General features: G+C 42.2%; 1 protein-coding gene across 2 annotated transcripts in view; it reads right to left on the bottom strand.

Annotated features, from left to right (window-relative positions):
• VGLL4 (vestigial like family member 4) overlaps positions 1-26,253 on the bottom strand; it is a 147,849-nt gene that overhangs the window by 55,264 nt on the left and 66,332 nt on the right. Inside the window, exon 1 of one of the 2 annotated variants that reach the window (XM_028478749.2) lies at positions 10,218-10,791. The exons of the other annotated variant lie outside the window; for it this stretch is intronic. Within the exon in view, the coding sequence (XP_028334550.1) occupies positions 10,218-10,299 (82 nt within the window). The 5' untranslated portion in view covers positions 10,300-10,791. Of the gene's footprint in view, positions 1-10,217; positions 10,792-26,253 lie in introns of those variants that run through there. 2 annotated transcript variants of the gene reach the window in all.

Raw genomic sequence — 26,253 nt, 5'->3', positions numbered from 1 at the left:
ATAAGGAGGGTGGGAGGGAGACGCAAGAGGGAGGGGATATGGGGATATATGTATATGTATAACTGATCCACTTTGTTGTAAAGCAGAAACTAACACACCATTGTAAAGCAGTTATACTCCAATAAAAATGTTAAAAAAAAAAAAAAAAAAGGAAGACAGTGGAGTGGATTCACTCATAAGCAGACACCACGGTGCTTGATGCTAAGAACAGAGAGACGAAAGACAAAGGCCTGGCCCTCCCAGAGCTTACAGCAAGGCAGACAGGCGAGTACAAATGCTGTGACAGAAGCACACGTGGCACACCGTGCAAACACAAACACAACAGCTAACCCTGCCAAGAAGGTAGGGGTGAAGAGGGTCACTTTCCAGAAGAAGCCTCTGCCCGTGAGGGAGAGGCTAACAGGAGTCATGAGAAAGAAGAGGTGGAATTTCAGGAAGAGGCCACGGCTCACTGGAAGGAAGGAGTCGGGTGTGTCTGGACCGCAGGTGTAGGTGAAGGAGCGATGGGAGACATGACGTGGGCGACGGAGTAGTGGGGGATGAGGGTGGAGGGGTACGTGAGGAATGACGCATCCGTGATGTTACAGACCAAGGCCCAGAGGGAACGTGATGAGAGGTGGGGTCAGTGATGCGGTTATTTTAGTGATAATGAAGAAAACCCACGGAGACCTGACTAAGAGAAGAGTTCCTAGGACCTCTTCAACTTCTTATTCTAGTCTTTGTTCCTAGGTGACCATTCTTATTCTCTGTCCCAAATTACTATCTCCCGCAGCGGCCACTTCTCTGAGCTCTAGACCCATATACTCAACTTTCTAATACTTATCTCTCCTTTGAAATTTCAAAGATCCTTCCAACTCAACATGCCCAAAACTAAACTCATGAAACTCACAATCTCACCACAGAAGCCAGTCTTCCCCCCGTGTTTCCCGTCTCTGCAAATGGCAGCAGCGTCCCTCCATGTGGACAAGCCGGAAGCTGGGGAAGCAGCCTCACTGTCCTCCCCGTCATCTGCCTCTTCCCCTGCTCCCATCCAGAACCACGCCCTTCAGTCTTCTCTCCAAACATCTCTAAAATCCACCCCCTTCTCCTCCACTACCACGGCTGTGACTTGGGTTTCCACCACCTCTTGCCCAAAGCATTGCACAGTCACGCCCTCTCCTATTTCCCCTATTTCCTTCCAATCTATTCTCAAGCTAAGAACAAATGTTTATCAGCCTGCCTCCCTCTTATATACCCTCCTACCCACCCCCAGGAGCACATAAAGCCCCTGCTGGTGCTGCGCACAGCACCTCGTTCAGTTCACGATGGAGTGGGGACCCGATAAGTCTTTGAGCCAAGGGATGTAAGAATTTTAAAAATTTGGAAGGAGTCAGCACCACGGGCACAGAGACTCAACTAAGGACTAACAAGTGTCCACTGAACGTGCCACGAGGGTAACATTTAGTGACCTTGTCCAAAACAATTTCAACGGAGTCATGGGAACAGAAATCAGATGACAGTGAAATGAGGAGCGAATGGACAGAGGTAAACAGAGAACACTGACCTGCTTCCGATAACCTGGATGGCAAGGAAAAGAGCTCTAATAGGTAAAAAGGGAACACAAGGTTTAGAGATGGGTTAGTTTTTGTTTTTAAGTTGGGAGAGACTTGTGCGTAAGCACGTGATGAGGAGAAAGACCCAAGAAGAGGAAGGAAGGAAATCAGAAAAGAATCCAATCACTGATAAGTCCCTGAGGCCAGAGGGTAGGGACTTGTGAGGATAAACAGAAGAACCAGCCTTTCACTGAGCCTAGGGGAAAGGAAAGAAGGGTGGAGTCAGATTCTGAACAGCCTGCAGGCAGGAAAGCCAAGGAGATTGTGGTGGTTCCACTATTTTCTCCTTAAATGGTATATAAGGATTCTTCCAACTCTACAAGAAGGCTCTCTCTCTTTCTCTGTCGAACAAAATATAAAACCATGTATGGTACACACATGTGTGTATGTGTGTGTGTATTTTATATATTTATACAGAGAGAATATGTAAAAATATATTTATATATATATATACATTATATATATATTTATGTGTTATATTTATTATTGGACCCTAAGAGCAATACGTGATGTCTGCTGTTAGCCCTGGAATTCTACTTCACTCTACCGCTCCCCTCTCTTTACTGAAATAAAGCCTCTAACAGAAAAAGGGCTCCATCATCATCTCCAGAAATTGGTGGTAACTGTTCCCAATTGGGAATTCACTGGGGCAGTGTTACAAAACTTTACATAGGTTTCACACCGAGAATGACTACTATTTTCCATCCCTTTTACCCTCCACTCAATAGAACTTCAAGCCTGGTACTACAGCTGCTATTACATATTTCTTTAAAAAGCTACCCAAATCTCTCCTGGGTGATTTTAAGCACTGGCAAAGAGGTCAGAGCTTTTCAGCAGGGAAATAAAACACAGGTTCTCTGTGGGGTCAGCCAGTAGCTTATCAGTTGCTCATCGAAAAAACAATAGTTTAAAAGGACACGCCTAGTAAGAAAGGGAGAAAATGGGTACAGGAGAAAGCTGCCGACAATGAAATAAAATTTTAAATTAATCCCTTGTCACTTTAATAGGGCTGCCACATCATGGAAGATGTGTTTGTTTTCAAAGGGGGGAAAACATGCAGAAATCTGCACTCATCACTCCCTCCACTGTTAACAGGGAAACAGCACAGGCTCTGTCCAGCAGAAGGTGAGGGAATGTGAACACTGGGCTCAACTGCTCAGCAGAAAGCATCTGCATCAAACCATTAAATTCTGGAATTCACTCTATTAAAATCTAATCATTAGCCAAGAAGAATTAACAGGCAACTCTTTTCATGCAAAACAGATATAAAATAAACACCAAGAGTGATACATACGGATGATCCTTCTTCATTCATAATTTTAGATGGTGCCTAAGGCCGACTATTGTTGCAGCTCTCTGTTGCTCTCCAGCCGCCATCTCTATACAATGTAGAGTACTGTTTGAGTACTGGAACAAACAATTTAAGCTTTTTCTGTATATCTAAAAGTCCCTGGATTACCATCCAAAGAAACCTGGCGCTGCGACAAAGTTGACTTGTAACAAGTCTCAGCCTTTAAGCAAACTGCTCATTAATGCACAACTAAAGTTTCTGTTCAGGCCCTAATTAACCTATGTATCTCCAGAAGCGTCCTCCCCCCACGCACTCCCAGTTCTGCGCTCTCCGAAACTGGGCAGAATTTTTTTTTGAATTTTATTTTATTTATTTTTTTATACAGCAGGTTGTTATTAGTTACCCATTTTATACACATCAGCGTATACACGTCAATCCCAATCTCCCAATTCAACCCACCCCCTCATCCCCCCGCCACTTCCCCCCCCTTGGTGTCCATAGGTGGTTTGCGCACTCCCAGTTCTGCGCTCTCCGAAACTGGGCAGAATTTTTTTTTGAATTTTATTTTATTTATTTTTTTATACAGCAGGTTGTTATTAGTTACCCATTTTATACACATCAGCGTATACACGTCAATCCCAATCTCCCAATTCAACCCACCCCCTCATCCCCCCGCCACTTCCCCCCCCCCCTTGGTGTCCATAGGTTTGTTCTCTACATCCGTGCTGGGCAGAATTTTTCTAACACACAATTTTCCATTACACATGGATGCTGGTGGGCTTTAACAGTGGTGAAGGCTGTGACCAAAATACTGACTGAAAAAAAAGTTCAGACCAAAGCAACACCACGTCTGTTAACAGGGGAGCAGCAGGTGAGTGAAAAGGGAGGCTGGGACATCCGCGAAAGTTCCAGGGTGAAGCCACCCCCAACCCGAGAAGCAGGCTTCATATGGAGAAGAAAACCTCTTAGGACATGGCCACTACTTTAAAAGATCTCATAAACAAGGCACAGAGAAGACTTACAGGATAATTCCAACTATATAGGGCTAAAAAAAACCACAAAAGAACAAAAAAAACCCACCAGACAAAATTAAGCTAATTTGTCTAGAATAGCACACATAGGTAGTAAACGTATAAAGAAAAGCAAGTTACAACTGCAACGCCCTCTTGGGGTCAGGAGGAATCCTGACTGGGAGACAATACCCGAAGGAGGCGATTGAATACTTCTTCACCTGGTGATGATTACAAGGTTGATTATTTTTTAACTATAAATTACACGTATGTTTTATGTACTTTTATGTCTATATGATATGTTTCATAATAAAAAATGTTCAGAGAGAGAGACAGACAGACACAGACAGAAAGATCAACCCAAGAACCCAAGACCTAACACATTCCTTAGCACAGCAGAGGCATTCCATACACGTTTAAGAGAATGGATACTGGGTTACAAAAGCACAGTACCGAGTCTTCTCCAATCACTTACTAAATATTTTTCAGGTTGTTATGTTTACAGACTTCTTTGCAAACAGATGGGTGAAATGTTAAGAGTTCAGAAAAGATCATATAAATAGCCACAAATTAAACACAACTTTCAGAATGGATTTTCCATTTTATTTAGCATAAATAAACATTCTTTCAACTAGCAGCGATTCACATTGTTAGGATTAAAACATATCCTGTATACAATACCCTGAAATTAAAACAATCTACAGAATTCTAAGAAAGAAAATGCAGAAAAGGCAAGATAAGAAAGCAAACTGATGGCGATAATCCCTTAGAACTTAGTAGAACGTGTAACATTCAGGAAGGCAGAGAGAAAGACAGCAAAAGAGAGAAAATAAAAATTTCAGACTCTGCTTTTAAAATAAAGCAGTTGAAGTTTTTTCGGGGCCGGGGTGGGGCGGGGGGAGCTGATATATGAGTTCATTAAAAAATAAAAGGGAGAGGGACTATTTTGTAAGACAAACTGACGCTGCTGAGGAAGGCTGGAGCTCAGCTCCAAGGAGCCCAGTATATACATAGATACCGCTAAATATAAACAGTCACGGAATAAATGTGCAGATACAGAGAGATAAAACAGATACAGTCAGAAACAATCCCTGGTAAGACTGATTTTACATCTTTGTGTACATGCAGAAGTGCTAAATCTGGATCTAATTTCTTCACGACAAAACCCAGTTTTCTGTAACATCCTCACAATAAAGCAGAACCAAACTATTAAGGAGAGGTATTGAATCTCCTCACATGCAGAGGGGGAATTTCTTCATATCTTACAGTGTGTTTTTAAAATAATCTTCCTTCACAGCGAGGAATCCAAACACCCTAGGAATTGAAGGCCCTGCGGACGTTAGAGAAGTGAGGAGGAAGGAAGAGAAATCCGCCTTCCAAAACAAAGCTGGTGTAGGTTCCAAGAAACAGCCAAGTAAAATAATCCTTCCAGAAAAGGGTAGAGAAACAAGGGAGGGGAGCCGGAAGGAAGGAGGGGATAATCCCACCTCCCCTCCCAAATTGTAGACAGAAGCAATACATACTGGCCAGGTCCTCGAAGGAGAGCTCTTGGGTTCACCTGGGCTTGTTTTATTAACCAAGCTCCTCCCAACCTCTCCTCCTCTCCCCCCTCCCCCCCCTCCATCTCTCCTTCCCCCACCCTGCCCCCCTCACTCCCGACCCTCTCCTACAAATTAAAAGCTACAGTAAAATGAATTTCCACAGCAAAACAGCTGCAGATATTCTGCCTCACCCCTGGGTGAAGAGCTGGTCACTTGATGTTCGGGGCTGCGGACAGAATACAGCCAGTACAAAACGGCTCTGCTCGGTGCCCTTTTCAACTCACTAGCACCCGACACTCCTAAGTTTCCTGAAGCCTCTGAGCTCATTAGACAAAGAACAATGAAACCAGGACTCCATTAAACTGCTGCTGGTTAAACTGGCAGAAAACAAAAGAAATCCGTCAGCCAGGCACAGGCCTTGCTCACATCCCTAGCCAGGGTCTCACTGGACTCCACCACCCTTGTTGTGTACATTTTCCTTTCAATTCCAGAAAATTAATTTACATGTAGCCTGTGATGAAACAAGTGATAATTAAGTTCTGAAACAATGACCAACTCTAAAAGTCCAGGAACTTATAATGCTCTTCTCTTAAGCTTTCAGAAGAGCTGAAGATACAATCTATTCTTCCCTTTCTCCCAATATAAATCACACCATTAAATTAAAAGGGGAGAATTCTTCTACCAAATTACACCTTAATGGCTCTTAACCCATAATTAAAGTATCACTAACAGCAGCTTAAAGCCACGGCCAACCATGAGTACATTTATTAGGACCTAAGTTTTCAGCACTAAGTAATTATGTAAATAGAACTATCAGCCATCTTGAGAAAAGTCCACGGTCGAATCAGCTCCCTGGTCCCTTAAGGAAACTCTCTGTGGCTGGCATCTGCACAGGGCCTCCTCCCCTGCAGTCAGAGCAAAGTTAAGCAAAGCTACGTGCCAGAGGAGCAAGGAAAGCGAATTCCGAGGACGCTACTCGCTACTCGCCTAGAGCCCTGATTACCATCTTTCCTGATTATCACAACAGTTTGGGAACCTAGACCAACAACTGGTTTCAGAGCAAAGAAGAATCCAGGTCAGACTCAACTATGCATCGTGATCCAAGATGCTGTCCCTGTGCTGCGGGCTGTGAAGGTCCCCGGGACAGAGCATGGCCCCTAACATCAAGGAGGTGATGATTAATTAAGGAGGCAAGACATCAAATAATTTTACAGAGGTGGTATGGTATAGAAGAATCACAGACTAACTGCAACCACTTTGTTCCTCAATTCAGTTCTGTTGCAAACTTTCTGAATAAACTTGGACAGACAATTTACCTCTCTAGGTCTCAGTTTTCTTGGCAAAAACAAGGCAAATGCATTAGCTATATCTAAGGCCCTGGATAGCTCTGCAATAATTAGATAATTAGAGAACATGAGACAGTATAAAATTAAGTGCTAAATTACACAGTAGCGACTACAGCTGCCGACAGAGAGATTTCATTGATTTCTGAGTCCACCACTTCCCGAGAGCCACACCAGGCACTGTGCCAGGACTCAGGGATACAGTGACCAAGACAAAGCCCCGCCTTCATGAGGCTTTTGGTCTACTAGTGGCGCATTCTCAGGAGTTCAGAGGGGAAAAAATGAAGGCTCCTTTTCAAGGAGACAGAGGCAAAACTGGGATTCAAGTGGGTATAATTTGAACATACAGTAGGAAGGGTGACGAATGATGAACTGGCTAACTGTTGAGAATTTCAGTAATAAACCAGAGATTTTTGACAAGACACATTAATACCCAAGCAGAGCTCTGCTAATTGGCTTATCACCAATGAAGGTAATTAGTTTCCATAAGTTAGCCAAACGCAGATTCTTCCTGCCCTTTGCCAATCATCTTCTCCTATCCCAACAGGTCCCCACCCCAAATCTATTTGTGGTTCATTTTTTTCCTTAATTCTCTTTCCATTTATGCTTGTGGATTTCTATGGTGAAAGTCAGGAGCAGACACCAAGCAGAGAGTCCATATCTAAGCCATGTGGAGTCTACCTTAAATGTGGGGTTTTAGGAAGACCTTGTATGCTATGAGATAATTGGCTAAAAAAGACCTACTTGTGTATAAGTTCCTAGAGAGGGTGAGGAAAGATGGTGCAGACACATGGTTTATTTTGTGGAGTAGAGCTCTAACACAAATAAGGAAAACAGTACAACTAACCTAGAGAATAATTAACTGGCAACATCTTACCTTCTTAAAACTAAAAATTCAGAAAGCTATTTTGTCCCTTATTTTTAAGAGACGTGAAACATGCCTGGGCCCTAAGTGAAATCAAACACTGCCCACCAACTGTACATTCCATTTTCCAAATAACTTCCCTGGAATGCTGGTGAGCTGACCGATTTAATACGAATATTCTCAAAGTGTTGGACTTAAAAGGAACAATAACTATTCCAACTTTTCTTACCCCCCCCCCCAAAAAAAATCCCATCTAAGATTTAAGCCCATCTTCTAAACACCCTTTTGAGTTCAGAGCAGATGTGTGCAATGTTTACACTGAGAAAACCACTAGGACATAAACAACCCACTATAAACACCACTCAGATTTTGCTGTGCTTTTCTTCATTTCCTGTGTATTTATTTTGGTGTTAAAATAATGTTAACTTTCATAATAAGGAAAAGAGCAGCAGATGTTTAAACCAAACAGACTACAGCACATCATCCCACACATCTACTCAACTTTCAGAATCAAAGTTTCTTCCTCCCCATTAAGGAGGGAGCCTAGAAGACCACTCTCGTGTATGGTACCTACTAAACAACAGATCAACCGGGACAAGCTTTCCGTAAGCTTTTCCTCACCACCTGCAGACATAAAAAATTAATGTGGTATCAATTTCCTAATAATCCTTATATTCCTCTCTCAGGCTGATTATTATGCTTCGTTTTATTTTGAAAATATCTTATTACTCAATGACAAAGACAATCCAACAGAAAGTGCCTTAAAAGTTTTCAGTTTCTTGTTCACTGAAAAAAAATTCTTTTAAACTAACTGCAATGTTAATTTCACAGGAAACACGCCTGGTGGCTTGCCGCTTAGACCACTCTAAAACGGACTTGAGGACACGGGGGTGGCGGCGGGGGGGCCAGGAAGGGGAAGCTGGGATGAAGTGAGAGAGTGGCATGGACATATATACACTACCAAACATAGGGTGGATAGCTAGTGGGAAGCAGCCGCATGGCACAGGGAGATCAGCTCAGTGCTTTATGACACTTAGAGGGGTGGGATAGGGAGGGTGGAGGGAGGCTGAGAGGCAGGGGATATAGGAGTATATGCATACATATAGCTGATTCACTTTGTTGTACAGCAGAAACTAACACAACGTTGTAAAGCAATTATACTCCAATAAAGATGTTAAAAAAAAAAAAGTCTGCCTTTTAAATGAGTGACTTTAGAAGCAAGATGATACCTAAAGCAGCAGATTCAAAGAAAGCAATTCACCAACATTCGCATTCCTGGAACAAGTCGGATTAAAAAAAAAAAAAAAAAGACTACTTTAAATACGAGATTTTTATCCACAAAGTTAAATAAAAAACAATAAGAATGAGATTTTTCCTTGAAGGGGAAAGGTTAAGTTTTTAACTGCTTGGGCAACAGGGCTAAAGTTTTTACACGAAACATACAAGTGGATCGGCTCACCCTCCCAAGTTTCTTCCATGTTTTCTTTTTCTAGAGCAATGTTCAGTTCACTATAGGCAGAGACATGGAAACTTCTCCTGCTGAATCAGATGGGAGATGTCTCCTTGATTTGTATGTGGTTACAACAAAAAACACTTCCCCTGCCAAGCTGAATTCCCCCGGAGATGTGTCTCCGGCTACTCAGGCTCAGACCATTACCACTTTTTCAAATCGCACGTAGATAATGTTGCATTAAGAAATTCCCTTTTCGCTTCTTACTACTAATAGAGACAGCTTGAAATACTACAAGGGCAGTGGGGAAATACCTCATGGTTTAGTAGGAGGTAATAAATGATAAGATTTCAGAGGTTTTTTTTGTTTTTTTTTTTTTTTAATTTAGCTTTCTGGTTGGTGGCTTGTGCAATCACTTCCACAAGGGACGGGAGTGTGGAGGGAACATCCTTCAATGTCAGAACTCTCCCAGAGCTGTACAGGAAATGGGAAATCAGACAAAGAGCCAGTCTGTGCTCTGTGACATGGGTGCCCTGCCAGGCCCCAAAACTGAATAGAAAAATTCTTCATTGTTTGGGACAATCGCTCTTGAACACAAAAATGCACTGTAACTTTCTGTTCCCCTCTACATGAAAATCCAAAGTTCTTGTCGGCTGTTGGACTACAACAGAAATACTGTATATAGATAGTGTATGTTTAAAATAAGTATGAAAGCAAAAAAAAAAGAGAGAGAGAGAAAAAACCTGGCATGTTTAACTTTTTACTTGGGTCCAGAAGTTCCTCCTCTAAAGAAAACACCAACAGAAATCAAAAAAGAAATACAATTTAAGAGTTTAAAATGCGAGGACTTAGTATGTTGCAAGCATAAAGCAAACTTTTAACAATGTCTATTTTACCACCTCCCCGCCCCCGCCCCGCAGCCCCCCCTCCACTGTAACCCCTGAAGGCTAAGATACAAACAACAAACTTTGTACTGAAAAACAGTACCTAAGAACCGCTTGCCTTTCAAAACACCCTAAAGTCTCAAGAAAGAGAACAAAATGCACAGAAGGCAATCAGAACCGGAAAGGAGGAGTGGCCTTGACCAAAGCAATGGGGTAGCAGTTTCTAGAAGGGAACATCTACCTTCATAGCACAGAATGCCGATATTGTTGTTCATCTTGTCCAAGTACTGGTAGTTCAACAGGTCCATCTTCATAAATAGCATTTATTGGGCTAGCACAGAAAACCAGCTCTTTGCTTTCGCCCCGAAAAAGTACGTTTCCAAAATCAACTAGTGCTGAGCAGGCTCCTGGCTCTTCTCTTAAACTTCACAAAGACGGAGGCCCGGCCTCGGATCAAAACAAAGTAAAAGTGAAAAAAAAAAAAAAAGACGCACACAAAATCGAACTTGCAGAAAACCCTTCAAGGGTTCGTGGGCAGACGGTATACGTCCTGGATCCTCAATCGAGCGTTTAAAAATCGTTTCAGAAGTCTTTACGGGTCTTTCTTCGACGTAAGAAAGGAGCAAGGAAGGAAAACCCGAAGCCCATTTCCTAGGACAAAGCCGCGCTCGCGCCGCTCACAGCCCGCTGCGAGTTCACTGCGCTGACACGCCGACTATGCCTGGAATGACTCGTATGTGGACGAGCTTCCTCTTCCCAGCGGGAGGGAGCGCGGAGCATGCTCACTGAATCCCCGGGGCTCTTCACATGTCAGGGATGTTTTCTGCACAAGATCAGGCTCTAAATGTACTAAGCGTTTGAAAGAAAGAGAAGGAGGAGGTGGAGAGACTGCAGGAGGGGCCGGGGCAGAGCTGCTCTTGACAGGAAGCAGCCCTGCCGCTGCAAAACCGGAGGAGGGAAGAGAAAACCCAGGAAGTCGCTTTTTCGGGAGCTGAGTACAAAGTCAAAAATCCATCATGGAAGCAAACTTCCATGGAATTTAACTCTGGTGTAGCTTCACTTTAGGGTCTCAGAAACCCAAAGTGCTCTGCTGTGGTACATATACCACACATTTCTTTTCTTTTCTTTCCTTCCTCCCCTTTAAAAAGTCGTTTTACAAGGTCCATTTACACTTTAACTGTATATTTAAAATTTCGATGTCATGTTACATATAACTTCTCTCATAATTCTCATAACAACTCACATACACAGGGCAGGGATGGTATCACCTTTTTACAGCAGCGGAAACTGGGGCTCAGAGGATTAAATAATAGTATATGGCTCCCAAAATAGTTGGTAAAACTACTTTTAGAGCGTGTTATTCCCTTATAACCTTCTAAAAAATAAGGAGGGGAAGAGGAAGAGAGAAAGAGAAAGAGAGAGAGATTAAGGAAGTAAGACTACATATCCCAAACACAAAGCCTACCTGACACGACGGGTGGGAGGGATAAAATTATTTTCATTTTGCACATAGGAAAGCTGTTCCATCTGTGTATTAGAGGCTAACAGACTAGCATGCCGCCATGTCACGTCTTATTGTAAGGACTTGGGCCTTAAACTTCACATCTCCAATATCCAGTACAAGTGGTGCCTAAAAGCTATTTACTGAATCAGTAAATCACTGAAAGTTCAGAATCTTCAGCACGTGAAGAACACGCTAGCAAAATAAAGGGAAAAAAAATAGTTTTCTCTTTGGAGGTGGCACCTAGCTTTTGGCACCATGAAGAGACTAGTAATTCACCACAGGAGGTGTTTCTATACTAATACTATTGTATGCTATTTGGAGATTTAGAAAATACCAAGGGGTGTGCTATACTGTAGACCAAGACTTGACATTGTAATACTCTAAAATAAGAACTGGATAAATAATTTCAAGGGCTTATATGATAAAAGATTAGCAGTTGCACTTTGGGTAACAGGCATGTTCATGACAAGTTGTTCTAATTGAATCCTATTTGGAGATAAATACAACACCCAATACTGCTGCCGTCCCTGCTGCAACAGTAGTAACTGGCATAGCAGCAGCTGAAGGAGGCAACAGAAAAATCGAGATTTCACAAGCTTTAATTTACAAGGCTATTTATTAATGCTAGATTACATATTCTAGAATCTGAATAAGCTATCCTGAAAGGTATGTACACCATCAATTGTAATTAAAATACTTGATGGTACTTGACGGGGAGGGTCAGAAGAAAACTCTTACAGCATCTAATATATATTACTGTGCTTAATCTTAATACCTTTAGGTACAGATTCAAGTTCAAGTGATAGTTTGGGTTCAAATTCAGTTACCCAGTTGGTTGTGGAGAACAATTACTGTGCTACATTCTTTGACGTAAGTTCTCAATCAGAAAACGTTATGAGTCATTAGCACACCCCATACGGGAGAAAGCTGGCTGCACCTTGGAATCAGTGTGCAGCTTTTAAAAAACCCTGAGGCTGTGGGTGCACCCCAAAATAATCTGAGGGGGTGGGGCCCAGTGTTGGGATCGATTTTAAAGAGTCCCAGGCGATTCTAGCATGCGCCCAAGATTGAGAACCACTGCTTTTATCTCAGAGGGAAGAAAATCACCTGCCTTCAGATACTTCATTTTACACAACTTACTTTGAGAAGGAAAGTTTTCTTTTTAAAGTACAGCGATTTAACCAGATCCAAACAATCCAGTGGTAACGATATGAGTAAAATATTTAGTAACTTCCCTTTAATGACTCAGTGTCACTTACAATGTAGTTTTCAGTCTCCAGGAGGCAACCACCCATGTGGACACAGGGCCACAGGTACACCTTGACCTGTGTTTGCAATGAGCTGTGGGAAAACAAAATCCCCAGCCCCCACTGCGTGTTTCCCACTGATCTGGACGCTACTATGGTCCTACTTAGAGCTACAGACGAGGAGAGTGAACAGGTAGAAACTTTGATAGCAATTTGACAGAATCATCTTAGGTCCTGTAAATCTTCCAGGCAGACAGTCTGAGAAGCCCCGCCCTGAAGGGTCGCGGCCCCACCCACCGACTGGACTCCGCAGGGCAGCCAGTCCCTGCGGCGGGACCTATCCTATCACAGCTCCCCACATCGCCCACCTTCCGCTTCAAGCAGTGAACTACCTACAGTGACTCTCGAAAACCAAATTATTTCATGTCTCAGTGCACACGTTCCCTCTTTGGGCAAGACTTTTCCAGCCTCTCTCCCAGCAAACACTCATTCTTCCTTCAGGACTTGGCACACGTCTCCTTTGTCCTGTGGGACCCCCGTCCTTCTGAGTCCTCACTCCCAGGCCTGTGCCGTCATTTGCCCACAGACGTGCTTCCATCCTAGGCACGTCCAGGCTTTAGGAGCAAGGGCTATGCCTTCTGTACCTCTGCAGCGTTGGTCTGGCAGGAGCCTGGCACACGGTAGGCCATCAGTAAATTCCTGTTGAATAAAATCTCTAAGATGAAAACACCTCAAAGGTAGACTCTCCATCTCCCCCTCCCTACTCCCGGCACATACCAGATTATCTAACTCGATGTCTCTCCAACTGGATTCTGACAGAATCATCTGGGGACACAAGTCCTCACATCTGAGGAAAACTCATGTAGATTCTGATCAGGCTTCAGGCTATGGTCAACATAGCCACCGAAAAACTCCAAGTGCTGGAAAATGTCAGTGCTTCTCAAGTTCATTCACAGACTGACACTGTCACAACTAAACTACCAACAGGATTCTTCTTAAGGAAACTGGAAGGATGGTTCTAAATTTTATCCACCAAAAAAAAAAAAAAAAAAAAAAATCAGGTAGAAAGTTGGGTTTTTTTGGATGAAGAAATTTGATCTATCAGATATTTAAAACATAAAGCTACCGTATAGCATAGGAAACTATACTTGATATTTTGTAATAACCTATATGGGAAAGAACCTGAAGAAGAGTCATATATATACATATATATATGTACACACATAGCTGAATCACTTTGCTGTACACCTGAAACTAACACAACACTGTAAATCAACTCTACCTCAATAAAATAAAATAAATAAATAAAACATAAAGCAAAGAACATTTCTGGGGTGGAACTGGGAAGAGAATAAGAAAAATGAAACAGATATTGTCATAGAGTAAAAACTTTAAAAACTGTAAGAAAATGTTCAGACTATCTAATTTGTTCCAGGCAAACATTTTCTAAGCCTGAAAAAGAATTAAATCAAAGAAAGAAGTCACAGAGGAAACTACTGTAGAATTTGACTGAATATACAAATTTTATGTTTCATACATCTGAAAACACCAAAACCAAGTAGAGAGGCAAAACACAAAACGGAAGAATATATTTGTGACATATACTATGGTGGATGAAGGATGAGTGTTCTTGGTATATAAACATTAAAAAATAGAAAATAAGAAAAAACTTAATCTAAATTATTTTTAAATGAGCAAAGAACATGAGAAACAAATGGCCAATACAGTTTTAAAAAGCCCATTCGAGGGACTTCCCTGGCGGACCAGTGGTTAAGACTCCACACTTCCACTGCAGGGGGCACAAGTTCGAGCCTGGCCGCAGGGAAGATCCCGCAAGCCAGGCAGCACGGCCAAAAATATAAACAAATAAAAGATAAAATAAATACACTTTAAATTTTTTTCTTAAAAACAAGCCTATTCAACCTCATTAAAAATAGAAAACATACAAAGTAAAAAAAATTAAGTGATTCTCTACCTGCCAAATTAACAAAAAGAGAAAGCATTTCAATCTTATTTAATGCTGGTGAGGTGAGGTGCCATTGGAATTTGTGTCACTGCTAGTAAAAGTGTAAGCAGTCAATGCCTGTCTACAAAGCAGTCAACATACACATCAAGCTGTCTGTAGTGCTGAAAATGTCCACATCCTTTCCTTGCTCTGGACTCTAGTTCTAGAACTCTGCCTTAAGAAAATAATAAGATTTGGTCAAAGAATTACATAAAGATGCTTATCATGCTTCTATTTATAATAATGAAAATATGAAAACCTAAAAGTCCAAAAATAAGGGAATGCATGAAAACTGTGGTATATCAATGACAGAATAGCATGCAACCATTATAATTCCTTCTAAAAAATATAATGAGAGGAGAAAATGATATACTCAAAACATATGCTAATGGAACTACATATGTTAAATGAAAACAAGCAAATATAAAAATAGTAGGTACATGAAACACCAATTTTGCTTATGTATTTATAAGTATACACACATATGCAGAAAGAAATATAGATACACATGTATTTAAAAGACTGTACTAGAGAAAACAATAATTCAGAAAGATACATGCACCCCAATGTTCACTGCAGCACCATTTACAGTAGACAGGACATGGAAGCAACCTAAATGTCCATCAATAGAAGAAAGGATAAAGAAGATGTGGTATATACATACAATGGACTATTACTCAGCCATAAAAAGGAACGAAACTGTGCAATCTGCAGAGACGTGGATGGACCTAGAGACTGTCATACAGAGTGAAGTAAGTCAGAAAGAGAAAAACAAATATCGTGTAATACCTCTTATATGTGGAATCTAGAAAAATGATACAGATGAACTTATCTGCAAAGCAGAAACAGAGACACAGACTTAGAGAACGGACATATGGATACCCAGGGGGAAGGGAAGGGTGGGATAAATTGAGAGATTGGGATTGACATATATACACCACCGTGTATAAAACAGATTACTAATGAGAACCTACTGTATAGCACAGGGAACTCTACTCAATGCTCTGTGGTGACCTAAATGGGAAGGAAATCCAAAAAAGAGGGGATATATGTATAGCTATAGTTGATTCACTTAGCTGTACAGCAGAAACTAGCACAGCATTGTAAAGTAACTATACTCCAATAAAAATTAATTTTTTAAAAAAAAAGGAAAAATAAAGAAAAGGAAAAAGTCAAAAGGAAAAAAATAAATAAAAATAAATAAATGATTGGAAAGCATACCAAAATGTTAACAGTGCCTATCTTGGAGGGGTGGGCATTTTTTACATTTTCCTGTGTTTCTAATTTACCTGCAAAGACCATATTCCTTATATAATCAATGTGAGGGTGAAGGAAGGTCCTCACTTTTTAAAAAGCAGGGACATATGAGAAAATATGCCCTGGTGAGGCATAAGCAATGGATCATTTATATCTAATTTTCTGAACACCGTGATATGTCCTTTTCATTTAGATTTAACAGCTAAAGATTTAAAAATTCTGAACATTTATTTAGAACTCTGTAAGATTTAAAGATGTTTATAATGAGGTATCTGTCCTAAAGAACAGTCTACAATATGGCGGTGTATGTCAATTATATCTCAGTAAAACTGGGGGGCTAAGGAAAACAGTCTACAAGGAGAAACTCCCTGTACTTTAAACTTTCAGAGAATGTAGACATGTATGCATATGCTTTTGTCTTCTATTATTTACTAATTATTTCATGTATTAGTAACAATTCCCCAAACTAGACCATAAGCTTTGGAGAAAAGGAAAACTAAGCTTCAGTTCTTGGTATAAAGCTCCCCACAGTATAAAATAAGGGCTCCATAAATGTTCACTATGGCAGCGTCTCAACATCTTTGCGGAATAATGATGGCAAAATGATGACAGCAGGAAGCCCAGGCTAATTGCTAGGTTAAATGGTTCTACTTGCTAGAGAGTTGACTACCAGTTTAGAATAGAATCAGCAAAACTGTGAGCTGCTTCATAAAAGCCAAATGATCAAAATCACCCTCGAGACACTTATTAAAAGATAAAATGCTGGGACTTCCCTGGTGGTGCAGTGGTTAAGAATCCACCTGCCAATGCAGGGGACACGGGTTCGAGCCCTGGTCTGGGAAGATCCCACATGCCGCAGAGCAACTAAGCCCGTGCGCCCCAACTACTGAAGGCCACACGCCTAGAGCCCGTGCTCCGCAACAAGAGAAGCCACCGCAATGAGAAGCCCACAAACGGCAACGAAGAGTAGCCCCTGCTTGACACAACTAGAGAAAGCCCACATGCAGCAACAAAGACCCAACGCAGACACAAATAAATACATAAATAAATAAAATTTAAATAAAGAAACAAAATAAAATGCTTTCATTAGCACACTTGCCAAGCAAGGAATATTTTAATGTTAAGTCTAACAATTATTTTTTCACAGACACCAGAAAAGGTAAATCACCCTACAGGGCTACTCGGTCCCCCCACAATGGATTCAACTGCCCTCTTCTTTCCAGGATGCGAAGTAACCAATATATTTAACTAAAGCTTGCATTTTTAAGTTTATTTTTCTCCTTACCACACATTTATTTTTTCAAATCACTTTAACCTGATATGTGACTGATAATCAAAAACCGTACCAAAGGAAGAAAGTTAAGTCTGACTGTAACTTGATCTACATTATCAGCTAACCAAAAGGTTGGATGTGCAAAAGTGCCAAGTTGAAGAGCATCTCTAGACCCCACTGCAATCTACAGGCACATTCTTCAGTATAATAGGAACGGTAACCGTTAACAATGGTGATGATAATGTTTGTTAAATACTTCGTTGGTCACGGCACTCTCACTTTTTTATATTATCTTAATTACTAAGACAAGGTTGTAAAAGAAGGAAAGCATAGAAGAGGGTTTAAGTGAAAACAAACTTAGGACCGAGTGGTAAGAAAGAAGACTTAAGGAACGAAATTTTTCTTTTAAATATTGTTTAGAATGCAAAGCTCCGTGGCTCCTCAAAAGCTCAGCTAAAATCCCACCTTGCACAAGAACCCCATTCGCTAGGATTAATCTCTTTATGAGTCCACTGTATTTTAGGTTTACACTGCACTTAATTCTAAAACAAGGCAGACTACGAGATGATTTATGTATCTCTCCCCTACCTGATTATAAAGACTGTTTGGCACACAGTAGGTCTTCAACAGTGTAGCTGCTGGATCAAAGAAGACACCAAAACAAAACAATTTTCAAACGCCTCAAGCATCAAGGATGTAAACCTGAATATCTATTAAGTTCTCTGTGCTTTTTACATTTTCTATCAAGGAAAGAATTCCTAAATATATCACAAAACATTGCTTATTTCTCTAACTTGGAGTTGCTCACACTGAAATAACGATGAAAACTACAGTATTTGGTCAAATTTTTCACAAAAGCAAATGCCATTAAGCTGTATGTCTTGACTTTTATTGTTTATAAAATAGTAACACTTCTAAGCTGAAACACTCTCAACTTCTATTAAGTATGACTAGATTATGTGCTATAATATAATGGGATTTTAACACAAATATATGTACTTTTTAAAAAACTTAAAATGGTTCTTCAAAGCAAAGATTTAAACTTTCAATACAACAGCACCCTCTAAGGGTGAATTTTAAATTGCAAAGACAATTTTGGGAAAGCAAACTGCCTAATTTCTCACCTGAGTTCAAACACAATCAGCCTCTTATTTAACTTAAAGTCACAGTGAATATCTTTTAACAAACAGTTCCACTCTCATTAAGCTCTGCAAAAATTAAAAAAAATCCTAACAAAACCAATTCACTTGATATCAAATGAGTGAATAGGAAATCTGCTTTACTAACATGAATTTAAGATAAAAATAGCATTTAAAAGTTCAGACTAGGATTGATGTTTTAAATAAATCAGTACTGGGGAAGGGAATATAATTAATTAACACTCCCAAGAAAGGAGAACTCTCTTGCAAAACACTCTAACTTACTAGCTTTAAACTAGTGCCTTATATTCTTGAAACAAATGTTTCCTTATTACCAAAAATGATTATTTTAGTGGTTTTCATTATTGCAGACAATTCAGTTCAGTAAATCCTGTTCAAAGAACCTTCATAAATAAAATATTACTCTGATATTCACATTCTCACCAATTATAATTATCCACAGACGTATTCTTGCCAGGTTGGCTAGCACTTACTGCCACGGTAAAAACAGAAGTCCAATGGAGGAAGAGTCCTAGATATTTAACATCTGAAGGTCAATGTCACCGACAGTCCCAATTTCTGATTCAGTCTTCACCTAGCAGTTCAATTTGCCTTCACAGTATTTCATTTATTAGGCACCATTTTTCTACCTCCAGAATCACCCTTTCAACCCACTAGGAACCAGTCTAGAAAACAGACAACACACCTGTTTTTTAATAGAGAGAACTGTAATGCTTCCTCCCAACCTGTGCCCCCTTCCAGTAACTACCCCCGTGAGGGAACTACTAACCTAACTTTTAAGAGCATTAGATTAGTTTGACCACTTAATACAAATAGAATCATATGGTATGTACCTTTATGTGACTGGATTCTTGCACTTAACATTATGTTTATGAATGTTATCCTTATTTTTAAGTGAAGGTGAAAATCATTCCTTTTCATGGCTGTATAGTATTCCATTGCTCTAATGGACCACACGTCATTCTACAGTTGATGGACATTTAGGTAGTTTCTATCTGGAGGATATTATAAATAGTGCTGCTACAAATATTCTAGTCTCTGTCTTTGCTGAGCATGGACTGCATTTCTGTTGCATGCATTCAGCTTGAGTAGACACGTTAGGTCATAGAGTGAGCATACATTCAGCTTGAGGAGATACTGTCAAATAGTTTTCCAAAGTATTTGTACCAATTATACTCCTGCCAGCCGTTTATGGGATTTTAGGTTGCTCCATACCCTTGCCAGCACTTTTTCATCTTTTCATTCCTACTACATGGTAGGTACAGAGCAGCCTTGCTGTGGTTTTACTTCACACTTCTCTGACCGAGAGTAAAAACATTTAAACGCCCATAAGAGGCAGAGGGATAGGATTCACCACACAAAACAGTGGGGAAAGGGTCTAATCCACTGGCTCTCAAACAGAACCATTTTGCTTCCCTCAACCCAGGGGACCTTTGGCAATGTCTGGTTGTCACAACTTGGCAGTACCACGGGCATCTAGTGGATGGAGGCCTGGGATGCTGCCAAAGACACTACAATGCACAGAACAGCCTCCCTGAGCGAAGAATTATTGGGACCAAAACAGCAGTAATGCTGCTGCCAAGAAACCGTGATCTAAGCGGACCCTGTTAGAATCATCCCCCTTAGTCATGTAATCAAGGTAATCGATGGCCGGTACAGCTCAAGAGGTCAATTTCCTACTGTCTTCAATTTCCTCAAGCTGAAGGAACAGAAAGACAAAGGATACTTACTACGTGCTGGGCGTGGCACATGGCAGAGCACTAGGTTCTCTCAGGTATCTTGTTTCTTGTTAAATCCTCACAACAATGCTGGGAGGTACTTTCACCATTTTATAAATGAGGAAACATATCAGGCTGAGAAGCTTGTCCAAATTCACACAAAGAGTGGAGAACTGGGATCTGAAGCTGTGATTTTCCACTCTACCCAGAGTCTTACTTTTAACCAAAAATAAGAAGAGTTTTTAAAGTCTACAATGACTTATCTTGCCAGGGGCGAGTTTCACTCTCGATTTGCAAAAAGCAGCTGAATAAAAACTAGGTATGAAAACTAGAGCATTGGCAAATGTTAAGTTAACATGCACCTGTAAGAACTGTACCCTAAACTTTTTCAACAAATTCATCTTCTTCACCACACTGTGATCTCTTTAAAGTTAGGTCTGTGCCTTACTTTTCTTTGTATATGCCCCACTGCCTATAGGAGTAGACATTTAAAGTTTCCTGGATTAATTACTGACCTAAAATCACCAAAGAGGGAAGAAAGGGTCTTCAAAAAGCAAGCAGATGGTTCAGATTTTATTTTATTTTTTTCACCAAGTCAGCTATATTTTAGTAACATAAAACAGAATTAGATGTTTTGGTTGAAGATATTCGATTAAATCAAAGAAAAGTCAGTACCATCAAATTCTTTTCACAACACAAACAATTCAATTTTTCCAAGGATGGATTTGCCAGCATGGCCTTGTCCTCATCCTCTGGATGTTATTTACTGATGTTTCTGTTAGTTAGGACATTGCAATCATAGGCTCACCAGAAATCCATTCACTGGAAGAGAGGTTTACAACCCTGGCTGTGCGTTAGAATCACCCACGAAGCCTTGAAAGCCATGAATGCCAGGCCCCGGATCTGGCAGTTGATTGAGCAAAGCTGGGGTGGGGCCGGGGGCGGGGCGGAAAGACATATTTTGAATTTATACCCAGGAAACGACTATACTCAGACTAGTTTGAAAGTAGCTCCCCAGGTAATTTTGACACACTCCCCACCCCTGAGGATCAGGACCACCGCACTGGGGCTTCTGAACTGAATTTCATACCCCCTGCCTTCCAGCCCTTCCAAACCTTCCAGAGCTCAAGGGCAACCCAGTGAGCTACCTACCCACGGGCAGTACCAGGGGGTAACATAAGCCACAACCTAAGAAACAGCTCAACTTCCTCCCCACGAGGAAGTGGTCCCCTCCTTCGAATTCTCACAGCTCCAATCCTGCTTTACACGGAAGGGAACGCTTTACATTCTCAGCCTCTCTTTTAACTACCAATGCTCTGTAGCCAGAATAGGACTAGAGTTTTATAAACCATCGATACTCAACTGTACTAACACCAGAAATGTACGCGCCAGGATTCCTGCTTATCCCCACGTGGGTAGGGATTTGTGGAGTGAGGGGTCCTGGGAACGAAACAGACCACTCACTGGAGGAGCAGAGCAGGGTCGCCAGCGCGCGTCTAGTCACGGCTGACGGTGGTGAGTTTTTAGTGACTCGCGGCACCAGGAACCTCCCACCAGAGGACTTTAGTGGCACATGTGCGCCTCTGGTTAACGCCCACCTCCCCCCAGCTCCCGTATCACTGCTTCCCCAGCACCTGACACAACGCCTGGCACCCGGTAGGTGATGAATGAAGATTGTTTGAAAGAAAAAATGAGAAGGAAGAACTCTAGAACCTAAGCTGGGCCTGGAGGAAAGCCAGGAAGGATGGGACGCCCCGAGTTCTGGATGGAGTCTAGGGGAGCCAGGGGAGAGCGCGTGGATAGCTGGGGGGCTCTGCGGAACTAAGTTTCCAAGTAGGCTTAGCAGACGGGCGACATCCCAGCCTCGCGGGGAAGCACCAACTACCAACGACTGTGGCCCCAGTAACAGGAACCGCAGCCCTGGGAAGGGAGTCAGACCCTAGGGAAGGAGAGAGGAGGGCCTGGGACTAACCCAAGCAGGAAAGGGCTGTAGGAGACCATGGCCACCTACAGGTGCAGCCAGCAGCAGCTCCCCTCCCCCAAAGGAGGAGAAAGAAGCTAGAAGCCGAGGGGGTGAGGAACCCCAATTTCCTGAGCTCTCAGCACCTCACGCTGGTTTCCCAGCACAAGAGAGCACCAGACCCAGAGTCAGAACCACCAGGGTCCTATCCTGCTCGGACCCACGATCAAGGGACGGTGATCAAGAAAATCTCCCTCCCGGCCTCAGTTTCCTCATCTGCAAAAGGGGTAGATCGAACCTCCCCTGCCCAGCACAGACCCGGCTATCACAGGGGTCCATAACCACAAAGTGCACACAAACGTAGGGAATGAGGGCCACCATTCTTCCTTAAGATGAGGCGTTCTCTATATCCCACGAGGAGAAGCAGGGCCTGTTCAGACAAGGAGACGGCCCCACCCTGCCCCACCCCAAGAACCTCAAACAGAAACAACATACATAAAAAAGCAGCGGGAACAAAGGTCGTAGTAGCCCTTTCCTTCAGCTTAATGAGGCCGTAGTACATGGATTTCTGAAAGGAGAGGCCAGCAGTCCCGAGGCATTAATTCAAGCCTGCAGGGGACCTGTGAAGGTATCAGCACACACCTTTTTTTTAAACTTTAAAAATATGATCGTAAGGCATGCTCAGTTAAATTTAGCCTTCTTACCCTACAGGCTGTCAAATATTCAAAAATCACATGGACTACTCATCCATCACTTAAATGAAACAAAAGCACATCCTGAAGACGGCATTAAAAACGGTCTAGTACTCGACACGAGTTCCTCTGCTGATGGAACACAAGACGCACCACGTTTACCACAACCCTCTCAAGGCCTCGCCTCCCCTCTCCCTTCCACCCCGCTTCATAGATACACTCTTCTCTCCTCCTCCTCCTCTATCGTATCAGAATCAGCCCTAAAATTCTCAGGTTCTGGACAATTCCTCTCTTCCCTTTCGCCCCTCACCCCCATCCAACTGCAGGCTGCCACTTTCATTTGCCATCTCAATAGTTTCATATTTTGTAATAAATGACGGTGATTATCATTTAGAGATGGTTGTTTCTGGATGAGCTAATGAGCTTCTCTTTGGTTTTTGTCACTGAAGGGATGTGAAGAGTGAATTAGAGCTGTCCCTCCAGGGCAAAAAAGAGAGAGAGAGAACTAGAGAGAGACATTCGTTATCACAATAGACATTAAGAACACTGTTTAGCTCATTTTCAGCAACAGTAACTGTGAGAGGCCTCCAAGTGCCCCTTTTACATTTCTTTGGGGAAAACACCAAGGCTACCTAGAAGAAATCCGGCTTTTCTCTCCAAAAAAAGAACTAAAAAAAACTAAAATTACCAGTTGTCTCTAGTTCTAGGTGAGGCTAGTTACGAGAGAGTTAAGGAGCCTAACCACTTCACCCATAAAAGTGTCAGGTATAATCCTATTACTTCTGAATGCCTATCGGTATTGTGACAGTCTGGTTATTCAAGGATCACCGCTGACAGGATATCTGTGCTAACAGCCCTGTGCGAGCTGCCAAGAAGAAAATTATGACCCTCGTTGCAGTAATGCCAATTTACACTGCATCTAAGTAAATGCTTCTTCCTGCTCTCTCTTCCCCATTTCCCCAGTAAAAACAAGTTTTAAAAAGAGAGAGGGAAACACGAGAAAGAACAGCACGGCACCTGCACACTTCGTGGTGTCTACGCCCCAAAGCAACAACCAAATGGCCTTACTTTATTTGCAGACGTGCTAAAGGTACAAACGGCTTGGAGCACAGGCTAAACCACTTCTAGGTTTTTTGGGGGTTTTTTTTTTGTTTTTTTCACATCTTTATTGGAGTATAGTTCCTTTACGATGGTGTGTTAGTTTCTGCCGTATAACAGAGTGAATCAGCTATACATATATTCCCCACATCCCCTCCCTCTTGCATCTCCCTCCCTCCCACCCCTCTAGGTGGTCACAAAGCATCCAGCTGATCTCCCTGTGCTGTGCGGCTGCTTCCCACTAATTATCTATTTTACATTTGGTAGTGTATATATGTCAGTGCTACTCTCGCACTCCGTCCCAGCTTCCCCTTCCCCCTCATCGTGTCCTCGAGTCCATTCTCTACGTCTGCATCTTTATTCCTGTCACTAGGTTCATCAGTACTGTTTTTTAAGATTCCATATATATGCGTTAGCATACAGTATTTGGTTTTTCTCTTTCTGACTTACTTCACTCCGTATGACAGACTCTAGGTCCAACCACCTCACTACAAATAACTCAATTTCGTTCCTTTTTACGGCTGAGAAATATTCCATTGTATATATGTGCCACATCTTCTTTATCCATTCTTTTAAGATTCCATATATATGCGTTAGCATACAGTATTTGGTTTTTCTCTTTCTGACTTACTTCACTCCGTATGACAGACTCTAGGTCCAACCACCTCACTACAAATAACTCAATTTCGTTCCTTTTTACGGCTGAGAAATATTCCATTGTATATATGTGCCACATCTTCTTTATTCATTCATCTGTTGACGGACATTTAGGTGGCTTCCATGTCCTGGCTATTGTAAATGGTGCTGCAATGAACACTGTGGTACAGGTATCTTTCTTTTTTTTAAAAAAATAAATTTATCATTAATTTATTAATTTATTTATTTTTGGCTGCATTGGGTCTTCATTTCTGTGCGCGGGCATTCTCTAGTTGCAGCGAGCAGGGGCTACTCTTAGTTGTGGTGCGTGGGCTTCTCATTGCGGTGGCTTCTCTTGTTGCAGAGCACGGGCTCTAGAGCGCGGGCTCAGCAGTTGTGGCGCACGGGCTTAGCTGCTCTGCGGCACGTGGGATCTTCCCGGACCAGGGATCGAACCCGTGTCCCCAGCACCGGCAAGTGGATTCTTAACCACTGCGCCACCAGGGAAGTACCTATCTTTTTGAATTATGGTTTTCTCAGGGTATATGCCCAGTAGTGGGATTGCTGGGTCGTATGGTAGTTCTATTTTTAGTTTTTTAAAGAACCTCCATACTGTTCTCCATAGTGGTTTTATCAACTTACGTTCCCACCAACAGTGCAGGAGGGCTCCCTCTTCTCCACACCCTCTCCAGCATTTATCGTTTGTAGACTTTTCTGATACCCATTCTGCCCAGTGTGAGGTGATACCTCATTGTGGACCACTTCTAGTTTGACCTGCAACCCCAAGGAAAGGTAACTGACACGATTTCCTCTGGAGGGCGGACACGCAAAACAGAAGCCTCCTTCCTCTTTTTTTTTTTTTAAGATGTATTTATTATTTATTTGTTTATTTATTTTTGGCTGCGCTGGGTCTTAGTTGCGGCATGCAGGATGTTTCGTCGCAGCACGTGAGCTTCTCTCTAGTTGTGACGTGTGGGTTTCTCTCTCTAGTTGTGGCTCACGGGTTCCAGGGCGCGTGGGCTCTGTAGTTGTGGCTCACGGGCTCTCTCGTTGAGGCGCACAAGCTCAGGAGTTGTGGCGGGCGGGCTCAGTCGCCCTGCGGCGTGTAGGATCTTAGTTCCCCCAAACCAGGGATCGAACCCGTGTCCCCTGCATTGGAAGGTGGATTCTTTACCACTGGACCAGCAGGGAAGTCCCCTTCTTCCTCTTACCAAAGCGAACCTTCGAATCATCTTCTGACACAGCACCGCAGTGTGTTTGCTGCCTTAATGTCATGCTTAACGAAAGAATCAGCTGCCAGTTTTAATAAACTGGGAAGGCCAGAGAGGAAAAGGAATACATGAACTCTTTCTGGACCTTTCCTCTTATTCACCTGGCACGTGGCCCGCTATTCTTCGTGAAAGAGAAAAATCACGCCCCTCCATTTTCACTCGTAAACGCACTGAATGAAAAGAGCATCTGAATAACTTGCCCCATACGCACTTATAAACTGTTTCAAGGCCGACAGTGTACACTTAGTACCTGAATGTGAAGATATTTTGAAGACCCAGAAAGTTTGCTATCTGGCTGTTTATAGAAGGCGCGACACAGAACGTACCGCGCAGAGTTTACGGTTATTACTACTTCTGCAAGAGCGTTGCTGAGCCCCAGCGGCAGAGGCGTCTGGCGACGCTCTCCACACGCGCCTCTTATCGCCAAGCCTCAGGTGCAGATTTACGCCGCCCAGG

This window comes from Physeter macrocephalus, chromosome 18, assembly GCF_002837175.3.
Source record: "Physeter macrocephalus isolate SW-GA chromosome 18, ASM283717v5, whole genome shotgun sequence".
Lineage (NCBI taxonomy): Eukaryota > Metazoa > Chordata > Mammalia > Artiodactyla > Physeteridae > Physeter > Physeter macrocephalus.
Note: the sequence above shows the minus strand (reverse complement) of the source record. Positions and strands in the feature narration are given on the sequence as shown.